General features: G+C 38.3%; 3 protein-coding genes across 4 annotated transcripts; all 3 read right to left on the reverse strand.

The window, feature by feature from the left end:
* Positions 1-693: 693 nt before the first annotated feature.
* Positions 694-5,664, reverse strand: LOC130408843 (zinc finger protein 501-like). Of its 2 annotated transcripts, XM_056732295.1 has the most exons (4): positions 5,532-5,664; positions 5,131-5,274; positions 4,652-4,823; positions 694-3,600 (listed from the first exon to the last, which is right to left on the reverse strand). In XM_056732295.1, the coding sequence occupies exons 2-4, from the start codon at positions 5,263-5,265 to the stop codon at positions 2,741-2,743; spliced, it is 1,167 nt and encodes a 388-aa protein (XP_056588273.1). In that variant the 5' UTR covers positions 5,266-5,274; positions 5,532-5,664; the 3' UTR covers positions 694-2,740. The 2 variants fall into 2 exon arrangements, with proteins under 2 accessions (XP_056588273.1, XP_056588272.1); XM_056732294.1 differs by lacking the exon at positions 5,532-5,664 and having other exon boundaries at positions 5,131-5,525.
* Positions 5,665-6,683: 1,019 nt separating this feature from the next.
* On the reverse strand, positions 6,684-10,490 carry LOC130408844 (zinc finger protein 501-like). The gene is made up of 3 exons (XM_056732296.1): positions 10,301-10,490; positions 9,816-9,987; positions 6,684-7,820 (listed from the first exon to the last, which is right to left on the reverse strand). The coding sequence occupies exons 1-3, from the start codon at positions 10,454-10,456 to the stop codon at positions 7,111-7,113; spliced, it is 1,038 nt and encodes a 345-aa protein (XP_056588274.1). The 5' UTR covers positions 10,457-10,490; the 3' UTR covers positions 6,684-7,110.
* Positions 10,491-19,364: 8,874 nt separating this feature from the next.
* LOC130408851 (uncharacterized) lies at positions 19,365-20,521 on the reverse strand. Its single transcript, XM_056732306.1, has 2 exons — positions 20,367-20,521; positions 19,365-20,304 (listed from the first exon to the last, which is right to left on the reverse strand). Exons 1-2 carry the CDS (start codon positions 20,504-20,506, stop codon positions 19,632-19,634), a joined length of 813 nt encoding a protein of 270 aa, XP_056588284.1. The 5' UTR covers positions 20,507-20,521; the 3' UTR covers positions 19,365-19,631.
* Positions 20,522-21,085: the final 564 nt, after the last annotated feature.

Below are 21,085 nucleotides of genomic sequence, written 5' to 3' on the forward strand. Positions count from 1 at the left end.
AAAATATATCTGATTTAATCAAAATAGCAATTACATGTCATTTCAAAGGTAGTACTACGGACTGGTTGCATAGTCTAAAATCTATAAACCAATGTTGTAACAAACTTAACGTCTTAATTTCTAGATTTTAATACAAGTTTAAATTGTTTAATTAAAAAACAATTCTTGGGAACGACTGTGTAAAGATCCCATAATATGCTTACACACAAATCTAACGGTGTTATAAGGAAAATGTAAAGTTGGAGAAAGTAATCACTTATTTTCAGCAACAAACATCAAGCATTTTCGCAATGCCGCGAGGGTGGGTTGCAAGATGATTTCCAGAAATATATATTTTTATTGTTAGATATAGCAATTGTAATCTCATAAGTGTAACAAAATATAAAAATGTTAATGTGAGATTTGGATTTCGTCTGTGTCCTCTTTAATATTTCGGCTGTGTCTAATACAATAAAGTTGTATCATGTCTTATGCTGATATGAGTATCCGTTGGTCTCCATCTCAAGGTTCCTAATGATGTCAAGGGACAATTGTTTTGATACTGTAATGTTGAATGTATAAAGACACATATCGAATACATTGTGATGGCCGGGATTTGGGCCACACAATTCTGATACCATTATCTTTGCATGGATTCATAAACAAAAGGACATTACCATTTTGGTTTGGTTTAAGATCTTTTATTTTGTCATTGTACTGAGTCAGTGCACGGGCTTAGTTATGTGGCTTAAGATAAAAACATTAAAACCAGTTAAAATTTCTCTGTTGCTAGAATGTGATTTATAAAAACATAGCTCAAATTGTTAAAGTTAGATTTATAGTTAAGATGACTTGACATGTTTAATACCTGGTGTGTTGTTGGAATGGACCAGCCTAGAGACAAAGAGATTCAAACAGGAAGCTGATCTGTTTTATGGGAATTCTAAGGAAAAGAAAACTTGGGACTCTGATTGAATTACACTCCTGTGTCTGGGTTTTATACTTGGTCTCCCGGATCGATCCTGAAGCTCTGTGTGTTCCGTCGACTAGACTCTTCAACCTTAGAATAATACTTAGACAAGGGGACATAAGAATTTTACATTTTAACAATAAGTTAAAAATAAAACCAGGCAAAAAAAATGCCATCAGCCTAAGGAATTTCCTCCTCCTCCTCGATCATGATCCCGGAGGCGATTACGTGAAGTGAAAGTGACCTATTAGTCAGATAAGGTGGAGCTATCACTGCAGCGCCCGGGGAGCAAGTAGGGGTGAGGTGCACCTCAGTCGTTACCCGCCGGCCCTGGGAATCGAACCAGCAACCTTCTGGTCACGAGTCTGGCTCTCTAACCATTAGGCCACAAATGCCCCTGATCCCTTAGAGATAGGGTGAGAAGCTCGGTCACTCAGGAGGAGCTCAGAGTAAAGCTGCAGCTCCTCCACATCGAGAGGGGCCAGCTGATGCCCCCTGGACGTCTTCCCGGGAAGGTGTTCTGGGCATGTCCCACCGTGAGAAGACCTAGGACACGCTGGAGGGACTATGTTACCCGGCTGGCCTGGGAACGCCTCGGTGTCCCCCCGGAAGAGCTGGAGGAAGTGTCTAAGGAGAGGGAAGTCTGGGCATCCCTGCTTAGACTGCTACCCCCACGACCCGGCCCAGGATAAGCGGAAGAAAATGGTTGGATGGATGGATAATAAAATAAGTCAAATAAAATAAAGAGAATTTCAATAAAATAAAGTTTTTACTGTTCCTGTCACATACGCATAAAACAATAAAAAAAAACTTTAATGTAACGAAGCCATAAGAACCGAACCGAAAACTGTGGGCCATAAACCGAGGTCCGAATTGAACCATGGGTGAGCTGTATTGTTGCATCCCTACTGGCTACTGGTTGAAGCCAGTGTCAGATTCAAGTAACGAATGCTTATCTATAGGACTATCACTGGATCTGCAATGGAATACTTTCACACCCTCCTAAACTCCTTAACCCCATCAAGAACCCTGCATTCAGCAAACCAGCGGCTTCTTGTATTGCCTTCTCATAAGGGCAGTAAATCGTTTTCCCGCTCATTCTCCTTCATAACTCCTTCCTGGTGGAAAATTCTTCCTAACTCAGTCTGGTCAACCACATTTCTCACAACATTCAAAAAAGGACTTAAAACCCATCTCTTGTGTGAATAGTTGATAGACAAATGAGAAAAAAAAACTAACCCTCTCTCTTGCTCTCAACTGGTAGAGGTCTAGCTTTTGTTGAAACTAGTAACTTTGTATTAGCACCTATTGTATTTTTGCTCCTGTATGACATATCGCTTATTGCTCCCTGAAAGTCGCTTTGGATAAAAGTGTCTGCTAAATTAATAATGTAAATGTTATTACTTTAGAATGATTTATTTCTATCTACATACACCGCCAGTTCCCTTGCATAAATTCATCATGTTGTGTCAGCCGCTGAAGTGCTTCAAAAGAGAGGGAGGAGGGGTGCTGTGAGCTGATGGTAGCAATTCACAACCTCAGCACTAGATTTTACTGACTGGACCTTTAATTCCAGACTGTGAATCAGATGAGCTGTTTCTATTCAAAACACTTTGATCATCAGTATACGGAAACTTTAACTTCACAAGATCCCAAAACTGCAAAAACTTCTTCTTTATTGACCCCTGTTTAAAATACTTCCATTTCTGAAGTAAAAGTTTTTTCTGAAATGTTAATTGATGTTCTTTGAATGTTTTACTTGTCCAACAAGGAAACACTTAACAAGTAATTTTAACAGGTTACTGATGAAGATCTCAGGGATCTTCTGATCCGAACAGTTTCATGTGGATGAACTTTGCAACACTTCTTCATGTGAATCTCAAGACGCCTTTTTTTCCGAAAACTTGGGTGAGATTTCTGTTCAGAGCACATATGAGATCCCACACCTGTGTGTGTTTTCTTCTTGTGGTTTTTTAGTTTGGAGAGGTGTAAGAAGGCCTTTCCACAGATGGAACAGACATGAGGCTTCACACCTGTATGAATCTTCATGTGTTGGTTCAGGTTATTTGCAGAAATAAACGCTTTACTGCACTGTTCACACTGAAATGATCTCACTCCAGAATGATAGAGAAGATGATCTTTCCAAGATGTTGCCCACATAAAACTCTTTCCACACTGATCACATCTGTAAGGTTTTTCTCCAGTGTGAACTCTTATGTGCTCATTAAGGTGGTCTTTACGATTGAAGATCTTTCCACACTGATGACATGTATGAAGTTTTTCTCCAGTGTGAGTCTTCATGTGCTCTTTAAGATGGTCTTTACGAACGAAGATTTTTCCACACTGATCACATTTATACGATTTTTCTCCAGTGTGAATTCTCATGTGCCTATTGAGGTTGGATTCACGATTGACGGTCAATCCACACTGATCACATCTGTAAGGGCGTTCTCCAGTGTGAACTTTCATGTGCCTATTAAGATTGGATTTATATGTGAAGATCTTTCCACACTGAGGGCACATGTGAGAATTTTTGTCTTTATTCTTCTCAGTCTTCAAGCAGTTCAGAGATTGTTCTCCAGTTATGAGATGATGGTGTTTCTCCTCTGTTTCATTTGGTTCTGAACTTTCCTCTTTCACCTTCATTAGGTCTAAAATGAACAGAGAAAATCATTATCAACATCACATAGTACAGAAATGCAATGAGAGGGTTGCCGACTCTCACATCTCACTCCGTTCAAATAAATCTTGCACAAGATTTCAAAGCCAACATAAATTCAATAGGTTACAGGAACAAAACGAATCATACGATTGTCCTTCTGTCAGGATTAGGCTAAATTTTTTCAGATAAAGCTCCAAACCATTTTAACTGGACAAGGTTAAAACAGCGCTGATCTGTATCCATTACATTTTGACTGTTGACATTTCGCGTGTACGATTATTTCTGTTACTACAGTAATATCGGTTCAATGAAAGAGTGTCCGGAGCTCAACACTCAACACTGTTAACATCAGCAAAAGCAGATAGGATGGGATTGCCCAGCAAGTTGAGGAAACAGCACAGCATAATGTCAAATAGTTGAAAGTCAGACAATTTCATAAATCATTCTTTATGATAACTTTCAATTGTAAGCGCCAACAAATGAATTAGTTTTACTTTAGCAGTATTTCATAAATATACCAGGACACTTTAATGCATTATTAAAAAATGTATAATAAATTGTGATTAACTTTTGCACCAAGTAAATCTTTAACCATGGTTTTATTTTAGTATAAATACCATGTGTAGGGGATAAACCACGGGTAAACATGGAGGCCAAGAACCATCCGCCGCGAAGCACCTCTGCTTAATGCATTAAAATCCTTAAATGCACAGCCAACTGTGGATTATCCCGCTTATACTATGGCCATTTGCCAAATTAAACCTGTTATTGATGTTTTGGTGTTTTTGATTAGACAGGTGAAAGTGACGGGAATTTTCGTCAATAAATTTCAAACATTGATCAAACTGACTGGAACACCTGTGCATTCAATGGTTTTAATGCACACCTTCCAGCCAACCAACCCAACCCTGGCCGAAAAAAATCTCACTCCAACCACAAAGCCAAAGACGACATCCCTGCACTGAACACTTCTGTATCTGTTACAATAGTGCTCATGTCTTTATATCATCACTGGTTAAACATGTAGAGAAGAGACTCACCTGAATAAATCTCATCACCTTCATCTGTTTGTTCTTCTTTGATTTGTGTCTTCAGCTCCATCTCACAGTCCAGCAGCTTCACTGATGTCTTCTGCTCTTCATTACAGACAGAAAGCAGAAGATCTGGAGATGTTTGATCAGTGAAGTCACAGAGAGAAACACCACATACATCCTGAAAATAACATCACAACAAACACAAAATAACTAGTGTGAAGCACAATGTTACATTTATAGATATCATACACACATATGAAACAACCGGAGGAAGGGAAATTATGTCAGAAGTTTCATTTTAGGGTGAACTAATGAACAGAAAAAGACCAGCAAACAATATGGTTGATATGCTCATTCACATTGATTCTCAACTTTAAAGCAAGTTAGACCTTTAGCATCTATCGCACTTTAAACAATGTACATCTTTTTATTTGTCAGATAGTCAATCATGTAAAAGATGAAATGAATGTTTAATGTGTCCAAACCTTTCTGTTGAGTTGGTCTCTCTCTCTGAGTTTTGTCTCCAGTAACTTCACCTCTTTCTTCAGCTGACAGATTTCTGTCATCAAATCATCAATATCCAGCATAGACAGATCAGTTCCTACTGATTTACAGCACATCACATCCACCTGCACCATCATCATGGACATCTCAACACAACATAGAATATTCACACACCGCCAACAATGATTGTAATGTGATTAACGTTAAACACAAAAAGGAGCTCTGATCAATCAAGAAAAAACGTTCCTGACTAAAACATTGATATCAACATCGATATAATCTCAAGATTTTAAACTCCCAGAAAAAACAAGAAGTTACAAAAAGTCAGAGAAAACGTAAATATCACACAAATGATGAAAAACATAAACAACACGACACTTACTGCTGTTGAATCTGTGAGCTGAACATTCTTCACGTGCTGTTTTCTGTGACACGTGATGCGTTTGCGCCACCTGCTGGACTGGTTGAGGACGCAGCGGTTGCTTGACAACAGTTGTTATCAGAGTTCCCCAAACATCTTCTTCTTCTTTTGTTTATGGCTGGTTGCAAACCGTCTTATAGGTGTTTACCGCCACCTACTGTGATAGAGTGTGAACAGAATTGACTGTATTTGCCTTTATTCTATATGTTCATACACTGTTCCTGATAGATTAAGAAACTGCGCTCATTCGTCTACCTGCATTCAACACATCATACAAAGTATTATTTATGGAAAATTCCCTAGTTCTTCTTTCTATTAACCCTCAAGTTGTGTTCATTAACTCTTCACTAATCTGCTGTTTGTGGTCAAATTTGGTCACTTGGTGATTCCATTTATATTCTACAGAAATGTCATAAAACTATCTTTTTTTGCTTTTTAATAAATGGAAAATCTTTCAAGTTATGCACTTATTTGGTGATTTTTGTGTTACCTCAATTACCTCTACTCAGTTTATTTGAATGTAAAATAAGCAGTTTTTATGTTTTTCACCCAAAATTCACACAAAAACATAATTTTCATAAAAAACTGCAATCCACTAATTAAAACACAGTAAAAAAACTTAAACGTCTTTTTTATGTTGTTTTCACCTAAAATTAGCCTACCAATCAGATAATGAGGAAAAAAGGTTTTTAAGAAAACACAATCATTTTGCCCACATTTATCCCCAACATTACTTTTATAGGGTTTAACATGAATCACACAACCTGTATTATGTTTCCCTATACAATGTATGATTAATATTTGAATGTTCTGTCCTTAAATATGTGTAAATGATCTGCTCCTCCTACTTATGTTTTGAATTACTTTACTTTTCTCTATGCTTCTTTGTACCTTCTAATATTGTCTCCTTGTTTTACCATAATTACCAAACCATCTCTATTTTTAAATGTTCAATGTGGACAGTTGTAAGCGGCACATTCAAGCAATGAGATTTACATTAGACACCAGTTCTGAAAGATCTTGCTCAGAAATTAAAGACCGAAAGTTAAGGAACTGTGAAAACGAAAAATGTTGTAATTCTGTTCGCTTTATTAAAATGAAAGTCGCTTTGGATAAAAGTGTCTGCTAAATTAATAAATGTAAATGTTAGAATGATTTATTTCTATCTACATACACCGCCAGTTCCCTTGCATAAACTCATCATGTTGTGTCAGCCGCTGTAGTCCTTCAAAAGAGAGGGAGGAGGGGTGCAGTGAGCAATGGTAGCAATTCACAACCTCAGCACTAGATTTTACTGACTGGACCTTTAATTCCAGACTGTGAATCAGATAAGCTGTTTCTATTCAAAACACTTTGATCATCAGTATACGGAAACTTTAACTTCACTAGATCCCCAAACTGCACAAACTTCTTTATTGACCCCTGTTTAAAATACTTCCATTTCTGAAGTAAGATTCCTACAAAAGGTTTTTTCTGAAATGTTATTTGATGTTCTTTGAATGTTTTACTTGTCCAACAAGGAAACACTTAACAAGTAATTTTAACAAGTTACTGATGAAGATCTCAGGGATCTTCTGATCCGAACAGTTTCATGTGGATGAACTTTGCAACACTTCTTCATGTGAATCTCAAGACATCTTGATTTCCGAAAACACTGTCCACATGAGGAGCACAGGAGAGATTTCTGTTCGGAGCACATATGGGATCCCACACCTGTGTGTGTTTTCTTCTTGTGATTTTTTAGTTTGGAGAGGTGTGAGAAGTCTTTTCCACAGATGGAACAGACATGAGGCTTCACACCTGTATGAATGTTCATGTGTTGCTTCAGGTTATTTGCAGAAATAAACGCTTTACTGCACTGTTCACACTGAAATGATCTCACTCCAGAATGATAGAGAAGATGTCCTCTCCAAGACGTCGCCCACATAAATCTTTTTCCACACTGATCACATCGGTAAGGTTTTTCTCCAGTATGTACTTTCATGTGCTCATTAAGGTGGTCTTTACGATTGAAGATCTTTCCACACTGATCACATTTATAAGAGTTTTCTCCAGTGTGAACTTTCATGTGCCTATTAAGGTTGTATTTATATGTGAAGATCTTTCCACACTGAGGGCACATGTGAGAATTTTTGTCTTTATTCTTCTCAGTCTTCAAGCAGTTCAGAGATTGTTCTCCAGTTATGAGATGATGGTGTTTCTCCTCTGTTTCATTTGGTTCTGAACTTTCCTCTTTCACCTTCATTAGGTCTAAAATGAACAGAGAAAATCATTATCAACATCACATAGTACAGAAATGCAATGAGAGGGTTGCCGACTCTCACGCAGGCTCTATTTAACGCTCTCACGCCAAATTTCAAAGCCAACATGAAATCAATAGATACCAGCAACAAAACGGATCATACGATTGTCCTTCCTTCAGGATTAGGCAAAATTTTTTCAGATAAAGCTCCAAACCTTTTTAACTGGACAAGGGTAAAACAGCGCTGATCTGTATCCATTACATTTTGACTGTTGACATTTCGCGTGTACGATTATTTCTGTTACTACAGTAATATCGGGTCAATGAAAGAGTGTCCGGAGCTCAACACTGTTATTACTGTAACATCAGCAAAAGTAAACTAAGTAAATCTTTAACCATTAGACTTATTTTAATCTTAATACTATATTAGGGGATAATCCACGGGTAAGGAACAACCTGACGCGATGCGCCTCTGTTAAATGCATAAAAAACCCTTTAATGCACAGCTAACTGTGAATTATCCGGCTTATACTATGGCCATTTGCCAAGTTAAACCTGTTATTGATGTTTTGGTGTTTTTGATTAGACAGGTGAAAGTGACGGGTATTTTCGTCAAATAATTTCAAACATTGATCAAACTGACTGGAACTACCCATGCATTAAAGGCCATGTTACCCGCGATCGCATTTTCAACCTTCACTTAGTGTGTAATGTTGCTGTTAGAGCATAAATAATATCTGGAAAATGATAAAGTTCAGTGCAAAGCGAGATATTTTCTTTAACAGAATTCGCTTTTCAAGGACTACAGAGAACGGCTGGAATTGCAACACAGCCCTCTACTTCCTGTGTATATGGTGTTATATAAACAGTGGATATAACGCTCGATTTGGAGATCCTTTGAAACTGATATATGGAGCCGTCCCAGCGCTAAAAGATGCTGGACATGAACCACATGCGGTGAGTGAAACTGATATCTGTGTTTTGTTGACAATGGGTGATCTGTGTTCGAGTATTCAAACAGACCATGGTATAATATTACAAGAAAAAACATTACTAATTTCCCTAAGGGAAGACCTTAATACGTTCATATTGTTATTTAAAAGAAATAGAATCGTCTTGTGTTAAGATCTCATGTATTTAACTTTTGCAAGGAGCCTCCCGGACATGCCCACTTCATATGACATTAGGACAATTCCATGAAAAGGTCAACCTTACCACGGAAATAAATAAAGTTAATTACCAGTTTTTACCAGCGATTTTTACTATGGTAACAGGACAGATCTTAACATTTGGTGGTTCAAATACCCATGTGAGATCTCTCTTCAAATTTGTAAAGCATTTGTTTTATTTTTAGTGCATGATTTTTCATAGTCCGATAAGTGTCATTTTGAGGAATGTCCCATCCATAATGCTGCATATTCCTCATAAATGGACACAAGAAAACGAATATAAAGTAACTATTTGATGTTCTTTAAAGAGCCTTCCCTTCTCCATTCATTGGATATTATTGCTTCAGGATTGTGCATTTTATTTCACAGAAATCCCACAAAGTTTATCGTTTTTTGTCACATCCATAACTCATGTTTTTTCCCCTTTTTTTTTAAATATATATTTTTTCATAGATTGACATTTTTGATGTTTAGACTCTATCAACAAGGGTTCAGTAAAATATAAATAGATGGTTCAATATAATCGTAACAAATTCATTCTCTGAGCATTTTTATGTCACGTCCATAACGCTGGAATTGCCCATCATCTTACTGTGACACATTTCCACTTTAAAGCTCCATAGAAATATATTTTCTAATAAGTACAAGAAAGGAATAGTCAGTTCTACACAGACAACTGCTTGGGGTTGTGCAGGAAGAACCCTGGCCGAAAAAAATCTCACTCCAACCACAAAGCCAAAGACGACATCCCTGCACTGAACACTTCTGTATCTGTTACAATAGTGCTCATGTCTTTATATCATCACTGGTTAAACATGAAGAGAAGAGACTCACCTGAATAAATCACATCATCTTCATCTGTTTGTTCTCCTTTGATTTCTGTCTTCAGCTCCATCTCACAGTCCAGCAGCTTCACTGATGTCTTCTGCTCTTCATTACAGACAGAAAGCTGAAGATCTGGAGATGTTTGATCAGTGAAGTCACAGAGAGAAACACCACATACATCCTGAAAATAACATCACAACAAACACAGAATAACATTCAGAGCCTGGAAACTTTTAATCAAGTCTGAACATACAGGTATTAAACACATGTGAAACAGTCTGAGGGTGAGAAAATAATGACAGGAGTTTTATTTTTGTACTCAACAATAAATGACCAGCAAACCAAAAGGTTAAAATGCTCATCCACACAAATCTGATATTTGTTTGATCCTCACAGGGAAAACTGCAAGTCTGATCTACAATGTTAATATTTATATTTGTCAGACAGACAGTCAATCATGTAAAAGATGAAATGAATGTTTAATGTGTCCAAACCTTTCTGTTGAGTTGGTCTCTCTCTCTGAGTTTTGTCTCCAGTAACTTCACCTCTTTCTTCAGCTGACAGATTTCTGTCATCAAATCATCAATATCCAGCATAGACAGATCAGTTCCTACTGATTTACAGCACATCACATCCACCTGCACCATCATGACAGGACACCTGAACAAAACATCAAAATTATCTCCACAATCATATATTAATTTAAAGCTGACAACAAAAACAACAAGTTACAGTAAGCAAGAGAACACAAATATAAACAACAAAATGATAAAAAATACGCAATACTTGCCGCTCTTGAAACTGTGAGCTGCTCTTTATTCTCGTGCTGTTTTCTGTGACGTGCGATGCGTTTGCGCCACCTGCCGGACTGGAGGATGACGCATCGGTCGCTTCACAGTCGCGACCAGAGTTACTCATGCACTTGGTTTACAGTTGTTAGACTTTATTATTTTTTTATGCTCGTATGTTTTACAAAAACTCAGCGTGATAAATCTAAGCTGTTCAAGCAGGATTAGACTTTATTGTGCTTATATGAAAATGAATGCTTCAAAAACTGCCTACAAATTAGATTGTTTTCACAGTCCGTCAAAATGCTTTTAATTGTTTACATTTAGAGTTTCAAGACGTCTTGATTTTGGAAAACTCTGTCCACATGAGGAGCACGGGTGAGATTTCTGTCCAGTATGACATTTGTTTTGCTGTTTTAATTGGTTAGATGTAGAAAAGGTTTCCACACACACTGAGCACTTAAGAGATTCCACACCTGTGTGTGTTTTCTTCTTGTGATTTAAAATAAGCATTTATACAGCACAAGAAACACCATTTGAATATGATAATATTAGAGGAACTGTGATAAAACAAGAAGAAAACCTAAGTGTCCATTAAAAATGCAAGTTACAGGAAGCAAGGAAGCAAAGACAAATGCTTCCCAAAAAATGAGACTGACTTCTGTTGAAACCATTTTTCTTACTGTATGTCTAAATTATAAAATGTGATCGAAATGTTCCAGATAAATGAAAAAGATATCAATTTAAGACTGTTTTCTGTTTTAATAATTAGTGATAGTGTATTTTAAACTGTATTGGGTAAATAAAAAATGCACAGCTTTTTACACAGTAAAAGTCACTGTTGTTCATATTTAACATTAGTGTAATGTGCTATTTCTTACAATTAAAGTCAAATAGGCTACATTGTTTTTAAAGCAAATGTAGCGGTTTTAGCTGTATGTTAAAATAAGGATGAGTTTAACTCCAACAGATCTAGATTCTCCACCAGATCTATCAAGATCACATCCATGAAATGAGTTATTAAAAACTTCAATTTCATTCAAGGAATTAGTTTAGCTCAAAGAAAAATATGTATAATAATCGCTATTACCCGCACACATTTTACAGTTTCTGATTAGCAGTATAGTGATAAAAATCCCTGTATGCATTCGTCCAGCAAATGCATCAATGATTTTATACACTTTTAACGTTTTTATGACCATAAGTAATGTGACTTTACCAAACAGAATCTAGAGCAGAGGTACACAGTGTAAGTGATCAAATCCTACGAGAAAAAGCAAATGAACCATCATGAGGGAATACATGGTTATTTATTGAACACTACAAGCAATTAGGCCTAGACATATACTGACAAAACACATAATACGTAGACGTAAAACACAAACATGCTAGGAACCGCAGAGAGAGAGAGAGAGAGAGAGAGAAAGGGAGAGAGAGGGCATGGCTGCGAGGCAGGTAAATCATGTCTGAAAACCAATAAAATCCTCTTTAAAAAGAAGAGTCAAAAACTTAACCCAGCAATTCTATATATAGAATAGGATACTTGCTAGCTCTGTGCTGGACCAATTTCCGTATGCGCGTGGATGGAGATCTTGAATGGTTTCAGAATAAAGTCCTGTTGAAACGCGGAGTTTAGTTTCTTAGTTCTAAATCCTAAATTCCATGGCCTAATCTGACTCCCCAGAGGGAAGCTGCAAGCCGGGATGTCCGTTGGATTGTCCTCCGCGTTCTCTTTCTTTTTCCTTCTAATTCCACCCGAAGTGTATCGGTGATGGTGTTTTTAAATGCATACCTGCACTGCACCCAGGTGGCCTGCGGGCCAATGCCATGAATGCGATAAGTGGGCTAGACAGTGTTCCTTTGTTTCTAATGGTGCCTCATTTGGATAGCTCTGAGAGTATGGTCAGTTTGCACGTACTAACTAAACTTATTTATGGACATAGTATGATGCATAATATGATTTTATAACATAGCTCATCATATAGGTAATGAAGAGAGGAGTAGTTACATAGGAAACATGCTAGGCTTTGAGCTGTGAATCATCGCAACGTATGAATAAAACAAACCCTAAGTCAAAACTTGTATATCTAACAGTTACAGACTATTTAAAATGGCACGAGCGCCAACACACAACCTAGACATTTAGATACATTTATAGTGAAGGAAAGTTTAATCACATAAGTTCCTATTTGTCAGAGATGTTTCTCTGGTTAGCCTCAGATGTTAAGTTAGAGATGACACAGAGAGACTTCTCATCTCCGCTTTAAAGCTTAGGAGTCGTTAATATCCCACAGAGAAACCAAAGGGTTATCCAAACTCTCAGTGAGATAGCAAACCTAAAACGAGACCCCTGGAGCCAGGTTTTTCTATGGTCTTTTGATTATTGTATCAAGAAACCAGGATAAAAAAGGGAGTGGATATTTTTAAAGCGCTTCTTTCAATAATTCCTACCATTTTAAAGTTTAACATTTATCGTCATGTCTTTATTACTTCTAAATCTGATGGGCGCAAAGTAAGTCAAGTCATATTTTCCACGTGCAGTATTTTTAAGGCTCTAACATAGCGATCAAAAACATAAGAAAAACATTGCATTTTGAATACTATTGAAATATGGATTTGATTCAATTTTCTTTGGAGGTTCGTCATCAAAGACGTACCCTAGAAGCCAAAGGACAAGATATGTCGACATTTAAAAGACTTCATAAAATCAAAATAATCGTAATCTACACTGGGGTCCAAAAGTGACATTGATAATCTGGATAAAACCTGCAATGAAGCTTTTAGTTTGTGAAGCTACAGTTATGACAACATCAAATAATAAAAGACAACCGTTAAAAAGAAGAAAAAAAAGTATTTCTGGAAAAGCAGATTGTATATTTTGTATTGTATACCCTTTTAAAACAATTCTGTACTTCATGAACATTTTAGCTCAAATTGATATATTGGTAATAATGTGTCAGATGTTTGGACCCCACTGTATCGCGAAAGAAGTGCTTCTCATATTCATAAAAAACAACGGAGCACGTCTAGATGAAAGGACGGCACGTGTCATCTTCAAACAGGCAGCTGATGGAGTGATACACTGCCTTGACAGTGGTGTATTTCACTAGAGCATCACCAATAAATTCACTCATGACTTTCACAAATGACATGTTGGCTGTGAAAATCTGTTGTCCATGTTAACAGGACAACACATCAAACGTTACGTGTATTTCCATTTACAATTATGCATACGGCAGACCCTTTTATCCAGAGCGAATTACAGTACATTGTATTATACTTACTATGTGCAATCCCCTGGGATCGAGACCCATGACCTTGGAGTAGCTAGCGTAACCACTGAGCTACAGGAAAGCTAAATTTCAAACATTTTGGTCACACTGCAAACTGTACTAAATGACACACAGACGCGAGCCCTATGTGACCAAAGATGGCGAAGAGACGGAACAGTTTCACGGAAGTTACTAGTAACGCATAGAGATTCAACTAAACAGACCAACTGAGGTAAACATCTAACCTATTTAAAGACGAATGCCATTTAATTAATCAAAAAAATGAAAGAAATAAAGCATTTACAGAGAAAACATAACTTCCATAACTTCCTGATACTATCTGAAGGCTTCATGACTCACGTGACGCTCTTGCGTTTTGGACTTCCGTTGGCCTAACTCTCTCTTAATGACTCTGGGTTTAATGGAGTCCAGGAAGTTACAGAATTATTGCGCATGAGTTGGTCATTGTAAGAACTTGTATAATAGTTCTATTTTATATTTAGTGAGACTTTAGTATTACAGTATATCATTAAGACCAGATGCACATCAGCAGACCCAGACAAACATGAATCACAAGTGCTTGAGCCCGTCCCAGACCAATCTCACCAGGGACAGACAACTGAAGGCAAGAGAGAAGAAAGTTCATACTGAAGAACATTTTTCACCCACCCTTTCCACACTGATCATATCTTTAAGGTGATTTTCCAGTGTGAATTGTCATGTGTGCAGCAAGGCTAGATATATATGTGAATGTCTGTCCACAATGATCGTATCTGTGACGCTTTTCTCCAGTGTGAGTTCTCATCTGATTTTTAAGGTCATATTTAACAATGAAGGCCTTTCCACAAATAGAGCAGACGTGAGTCTTCACATCTGCATGAGTCTTCACGTGCCTCCTCAGGGTATGTACAGAAGAGAATGTTTTACTGCACTGTTCACACTGAAATGATCTCACTCCAGAATGATAGAGAAGATGATCTCTGAAAGCCGATGGCCACATAAAACTCTCTCCACACTGTTCACATCTGTAAGGCTTTTCTCCAGTGTGAACTCTTATGTGTGCATTACGGTTGTTTTTACAAATGAAGGTCTTTCCACAATGGTTACATTCATAAGATTTCTCTCCAGTGTGAATTCTCAGGTGCCTACTGAGGTGGTATTCACGACTGAAGGTCTTTCCACACTGATCACATCTGTACGGCCGCTCTCCAGTGTGACTCTTCAAGTGTAAATTCAGTCTGGATTTAAATGTGACGATCTTTCCACACCAAGGGCACACATGAGGCATTTTGTCCGTTGCTATTTGAGATTTGTTTTGTGGGAAGATCTTCAAGTCGCTCATCAAACAGATTCTTCTCCAGTTATGAGATGATGGTGTTTCTCCTCCATTTCATTCGCTTCTGAACTTTCCTCTTTCACCTTCATCAGGTCTAAAATGAACAGAGAAAATCATTATGATCAACATCAAATGCAATGAGAGGGTTTGCAACTGGCAACTGGCAAATCTCACGTCTCACTCTGTACAAATAAATCTCACGTCAAATTTCAAAGCCAACATAAATAAAATAGATCATAGCAACAAAACGGCTCAAGCAATTGTCCTTTCATCAGGATTAGGCTACATTGTTCTGATAGAGCTCCAAACAAGTTTGAAATAACAGTGATCTGTTTCGATTATATTTTGACTTCCGGCCATTCATGTGCGCGTTTATTTCTGTTATTATGGTAATATCGGGTCAATGAAAGAGTATACAGTAGGGCAGTGGTTCCCAAACTTTTTTGCTTAAGTACCCCTTTTTATGATTTTTTCAAACCAAGTACCCCTTGACCAGACCGCAACATTTTACATTAAAATACAGTGAAATGAAAGTCAGACAGTTATTATACCTGATGCCCCCAAGCAGGTTTCTTGCTTATGAACATTTCTGTATGTAGCTTTACGCAACTATGTAAATCTCTTATGTATTATCCATAACTATAAATAATAGTATATTCAATTCAATTCAAGTTTATTTATATAGCGCTTTTCACAATGTGTATTGTTTCAAAGCAGCTTTACAGGGGCAAACAGGAAAAACAGAAAAGTTAAAACACAGCACAGTGCATGGTATTTATACAACGAGTAAGTTCATTCTAATAAATAACATCTAATTTCTAAATAAATAAATGAATGAATGCAGTCTCCCGGTGAGCAGGCCAACACTGCCCTGCTGTGGCGAGGAACCCAAACTCCAATGATTGATTAATGGAGAAAAAAACCTCGGGAGAAACCAGGCTCAACCGGGAGGGCCAGATCCCCTCTGACGTGTCATAGCTGCACTCAGACTGGTGACATGTGATTTTAGTTTAGCATTTAATACCAAATATTGTAACTTCAGCATTAATAAGACAAATAGTCCGTCTTTGCTCTTGGTTGGGGATGTAGTGGTCTGAGCTGGGATGGTCCGATGGTCATATTTCTCTTGGCAGCTGGTGGAATTGCCTTAGATGGAGCTGGGATGGTCAGTCAGTCTGCAGCTGTATCTGGTGTAATCTCAAATTGGGGATGGGCATCTGTCGGTCGTCTGGACATGGTGGAACTTCTTCCTACCTCGGGATGGGCATCTGTCGGTCGTCTGGACATGGTGGAACTTCTTCCTACCTCGGGATGGGCATCCCGAGGCAGAGGCGGAAAGAGAATAAAGAGAATAATTAGCGTAGCTGCTGTTCATTAACTATGCATTAAGTGAAAGCTTGGCTGAAAAGATGTGTCTTTAATCTAGATTTAAATTGGGAGAGTGTGTCTGACCCTCGAATAGTATCAGGAAGGCTATTCCAGAGTTTAGGTGCTACGTATGAGAAAGCTCGTCCACCTTTGGTGGATTTTGTTATTCTAGGTATTGTCAAAAGTCCTAAGTTTTGAGATCTCAGCGAGCGTGATGGGTTGTAACGTGATAAAAGCTTGGTTAAGTAAGTAGGTGCTAAACCGTTCAGGGCTTTGTAAGTAATTAAAATAATTTTAAAATCAATGCGATACTTAATGGGTAGCCAGTGAAGCGATGATAAAACTGGGGTTATGTGATCGTATTTTCTTGACCTAGTAAGAACTCTGGCAGCTGCATTCTGAACTAACTGTAGTTTGTTTATCGATGATACAGGACAACCACTAAGTAGAGCATTACAATAGTCAAGCCGTGAGGTCACAAATGCATGAATAAGCTTTTCTGCGTCTGCAACACATAAACTATTTCGTAATTTGGCAACATTTCTAAGGTGGAAGAAGGCTGTTTTTGTGATATTTGAGATGTGATTTTTAAATGACAGGTTGCCGTCTAATATAACGCCTAGGTCTTTAACTGTATTTGTTGGAGTAACAGTGCAGCTTTCAATTTGCAGGCTGTAATCGGAGATATTCGGTTTACTTAATTTTGGTGCTATAAGTAATATTTCTGTTTTGCTAGAGTTTAAAAGGAGGAAATTACTAGTCATCCAATGTTTTATGTCCTCGATGCACTCTGCCAGTTTGGATAGCTTAAAGGAATCATCTGGTCTTGATGAGATATATAGCTGAGTATCATCTGCATAACAGTGGAAGCTAATTCCATGTTTTCTAATAATGTTGCCGAGGGGCAGCATGTATATGAGAAAAGCAAGGGTCCTAAAACCGATCCCTGAGGTAATCCATAATTGACTTGCGTAAGATTTGACGATTTCCCATTTAAATGGACGTATTGATATCGGTCTGTTAAGTAAGATCTGAACCATTGCAGTGCCTGTCCCTGAATACCGATATAATGGTGTAAACGATCTAGTAGTATTTTATGGTCTACAGTATCGAAAGCAGCACTAAGGTCAAGCAGGACTAAGAGTGAGATGTTTCCTTTATCTGAAGCAATAAGAAGGTCATTTGTAATTCTAACGAGCGCAGTTTCAGTGCTGTGATGCGGTCTAAAGCCAGACTGAAACTTTTCGTGCATGTCATTATTTTGTAGGAAGGTACACAGTTGAGTTGACACTACTTTTTCTAGTATTTTAGACAAGTACGGGAGATTTGAAATCGGTCTATAGCTTCCAAGTTCATTTGGGTCTAAATTTGTTTTTTTGATAAGAGGCTTAATGACAGCCAGTTTAAAGGGTCCTGGGACATGTCCTAGATTAATAGACGAGTTGATTATGTTACAAATGGGCTCAATTACAGCAGGTAGTAACTCTTTTAATAAAGTAGTCGGAATGGGGTCTAATAAGCATGTCGTCGGTTTGGATGTTGCAATAATTTTAATTAAATCTTCCTGATTTATAGGAGAAAAACACTCTAGCTTTTCTTTTTGGGTGACGGTTGAAACTAATTCTTCCGACAAACTTGGAGGTTTGGTTTTAGCTATGTTGTCTCGTATTATTTCGATTTTCTCTGTAAAAAATTTCATGAATTCATTGCTACCAAGGTGCGGCGGAATACCCAGGTCAGGTGGAGTCTGTTTGTTTGTTAATTTAGCATTTGTACTAAATAAAAACCTTGGATTGTTTTTGTTATTTTCTATGAGGTTACGGAAGTGCTCGGCTTTTGCTGCTTTTAGTGCCTTTTTGTAACAGCTTGCACTCTCTTTCCATTCAATTTTAAAGACCTCTAATTGGGTTTGTTTCCATTTTCGCTCCAGTTTACGCGTTTCTCTTTTTAGGGCGCGAGTGGTGTTATCATACCATGGTGCTATGTTCTTTTCATTTATCCTTTTTGACTTCATAGGTGCGACCGCTTCTAATGTATTAGAGAAAATAGTGCCCATGTTGCTGGTCATGTCATCGAGCAATTTTATATTCGTTGGAAAGGTTATTAGAGAAGTCAGATCTGGCAAGTTCTTTACGAAACTATCTTTAGTAGTTGAGGTGATTGTTCTACCTTGTCGATAACGAGATATACAACTGATTTCTGCAGTGCGCAGTGTACATATTATAAGATGGTGATCGGAAACATCGTCGCTTTGAGGTATAATATCGATATTGGTTAGATCGGCTCCGTGAGATATAATCAAGTCTAGGGTATGATTAAGGCGATGAGTAGGTCTATTGATGTATTGTGTCACACCACAAGAGTCTAGTAGTTCTTTAAACGCCACAGCTAATGGATCGTTAGCACTGTCTACGTGGATATTAAAATCTCCAACAATCAGTACTTTATCGACGTTAACCAATAGATCCGATAAGAAGTCTGCGAACTCTATCAGAAAATTAGTGTAAGGCCCAGGGGGTCTATACACAGTAACCAATGTAAGAGAGACCAATGATTTTTTACTTTTGTTTGGAACTGTTATGTTCAACGCAAGCATTTCAAATGATTTAAATGTATGCATTGTTCTCCGAGTAACGGTAAGAAAGTCTCTAAAGATTGTTGCGACACCACCACCTCGACCAACCGGACGTGGCTCATGAATATAACCGTAGCTTGGAGGAGTAGACTCATTTAGACCAAAATAATCATTTGGCTTAAGCCAGGTTTCAGTGAGGCAGAGTATATCAAATCTGTTGTCTGTGATCATTTCATTTACAATAACTGCTTTTGGATTTAGTGATCTAATATTAAGTAGCCCAAACTTTAGGCGTTGGTTTTGCTCATTAAATATATTGTCTTTTGGTTTAATCATGATAAGATTTTTTCTCTGACTTTTAAATAAATTATTATTTGGTTGTATTATTCGGGGGACAGACACAGTCTCTATGCATTTGAAAGCAGTAACATTCTTAACAGTTGGGTGAGAAGAACACAGACTGTAGTTAAAATTTGTACTTACTAGTCAAATGGTGCGTAGCGTCTTTGAGATGTTGTCAGACAGAATTTCCGCTCCAATGCTGCTGGGGTGCAGCCCGTCGGGGCGGAAAAGCCTAGGTCGCTCCCAGAACAGATCAAAATTATTTACAAAGAGCAGCTTCTGTTCAATACACCATGACATTAACCAATTATTAAGCATAAATAGTCTACTGAACTTTTCGTTCCCTCGTCGGTAAGTTGGAAGCGGCCCTGATACGATGATCCTCGCCGTGGGCGATGCGTTGCGAACAGTATCGACCAGACTCCTGAAGTCCCTCTTCAGGATCTCCGACTGCCGCATTCTCACATCATTCACCCCCGCGTGCAGAACTACGGCTCCTACTCTTGCATCCTCCTTCAGAATCGCAGTTACCTGCGCAGACACATCGAGAACACGGGCGCCAGGAAAACAGTGAGTGCGCACCTTACCTTCATTGAAGGAGGCGCGTACGTTCCGGACGATTGAGTCTCCGATGACCACAGCGTTGGATTTCGTCTCGCAGAGGGCGGCAAAGCGATTTCTCGTAGAAATCTCGAAGACCGGTCGCGGCGGTGGGGGAGAGGTCATCGCTCCGGTCCTGGATTTCGCCTTCCGCCGTGTGTGTGCAGGTGCAGGAGTGAAGTTAATTTCGGCTCGTCGTGATCTTGAAGCCTGGGCTCTGTGCATAGAAACACACGGAGTAGAAGTGATAGGAGTATTACAATCACGTCGAACACTTACCGCAGCTTTGCGAGCGTCAGCCCGGGATGTTTCCATCGCCGTTTTACGTTCTCGCAGACGTGTTTGCCTCTCGAGTAGATCGTGGATCTGCTTCTCCAATACTTCCAGTTCTGACTGAAGTGCGAAGAAAGATTCATCATCTGCACCCAAAGGTAACGTTAAACACATATCTGAATCATTAGCCATTAGTGGTGTCATAATGAGAACAGTGAGTTAAGCAGTAAAGGCAATATTCAGAAACTAAAGGCTGGGAATGCTAACAGCCTGAGTGCTAATAGCGAATGATCGTATAAAACAAATCTATCTGTGCGTTATATGACGATATTTGGTATGGGATACACTTAAGGATAGGTTTAACCCTCTGTGAGTTATCAATTTACAATATAAATATTAAGAAATAACAGGAATAAACAATATATTTAGAAAAAGTTTGACGGAGCTCTGTCTCAAACCACGCTCTCTCAGCGAACAGGAAGTGATGATAACCAGTATAGTTATTGACTTGGTTTTAACTCACGGCTTAACTGTTTCTAATCTTGAAGTCTGTGATGCTTTCTTCTCTGATCATATGCCTGTTGTATTTGAATCCTGTGTCATAGTTAAACCGTGTGCCCTTGGACTGGCAGACCGGGGTGGTGGTCCCTCTTTTTAAGAAGGGGGACCGGAGGGTGTGCTCCAACTATCGGGGATCACACTTCTCAGCCTCCCCAGGAAAGTCT

The sequence above is a fragment of the Triplophysa dalaica genome, chromosome 20 (assembly GCF_015846415.1).
Source record: "Triplophysa dalaica isolate WHDGS20190420 chromosome 20, ASM1584641v1, whole genome shotgun sequence".
NCBI classification, from domain to species: Eukaryota; Metazoa; Chordata; class Actinopteri; order Cypriniformes; family Nemacheilidae; genus Triplophysa; species Triplophysa dalaica.

What these genes read in the sequence shown, in the direction of transcription:
- LOC130408843 (XM_056732294.1), bottom strand. Translation starts at nt 5,295, where the DNA reads ATGTCCATGATGATGGTGCAGGTGGATGTGATGTGCTGTAAATCAGTA. An exon ending in GAGACCAACTCAACAGAAAG is followed by an intron (nt 4,824 to 5,130) that starts GTTTGGACACAT and finishes TGTTATTTTCAG; the next exon opens with GATGTATGTGGTGTTTCTCT. An exon ending in AGGTGATGAGATTTATTCAG is followed by an intron (nt 3,601 to 4,651) that starts GTGAGTCTCTTC and finishes TGTTCATTTTAG; the next exon opens with ACCTAATGAAGGTGAAAGAG.
- LOC130408844 (XM_056732296.1), bottom strand. Translation starts at nt 10,456, where the DNA reads ATGATGGTGCAGGTGGATGTGATGTGCTGTAAATCAGTAGGAACTGAT. An exon ending in GAGACCAACTCAACAGAAAG is followed by an intron (nt 9,988 to 10,300) that starts GTTTGGACACAT and finishes TGTTATTTTCAG; the next exon opens with GATGTATGTGGTGTTTCTCT. An exon ending in AGATGATGTGATTTATTCAG is followed by an intron (nt 7,821 to 9,815) that starts GTGAGTCTCTTC and finishes TGTTCATTTTAG; the next exon opens with ACCTAATGAAGGTGAAAGAG.
- LOC130408851 (XM_056732306.1), bottom strand. Translation starts at nt 20,506, where the DNA reads ATGATGAATCTTTCTTCGCACTTCAGTCAGAACTGGAAGTATTGGAGA. An exon ending in CTGACGCTCGCAAAGCTGCG is followed by an intron (nt 20,305 to 20,366) that starts GTAAGTGTTCGA and finishes TTCTATGCACAG; the next exon opens with AGCCCAGGCTTCAAGATCAC.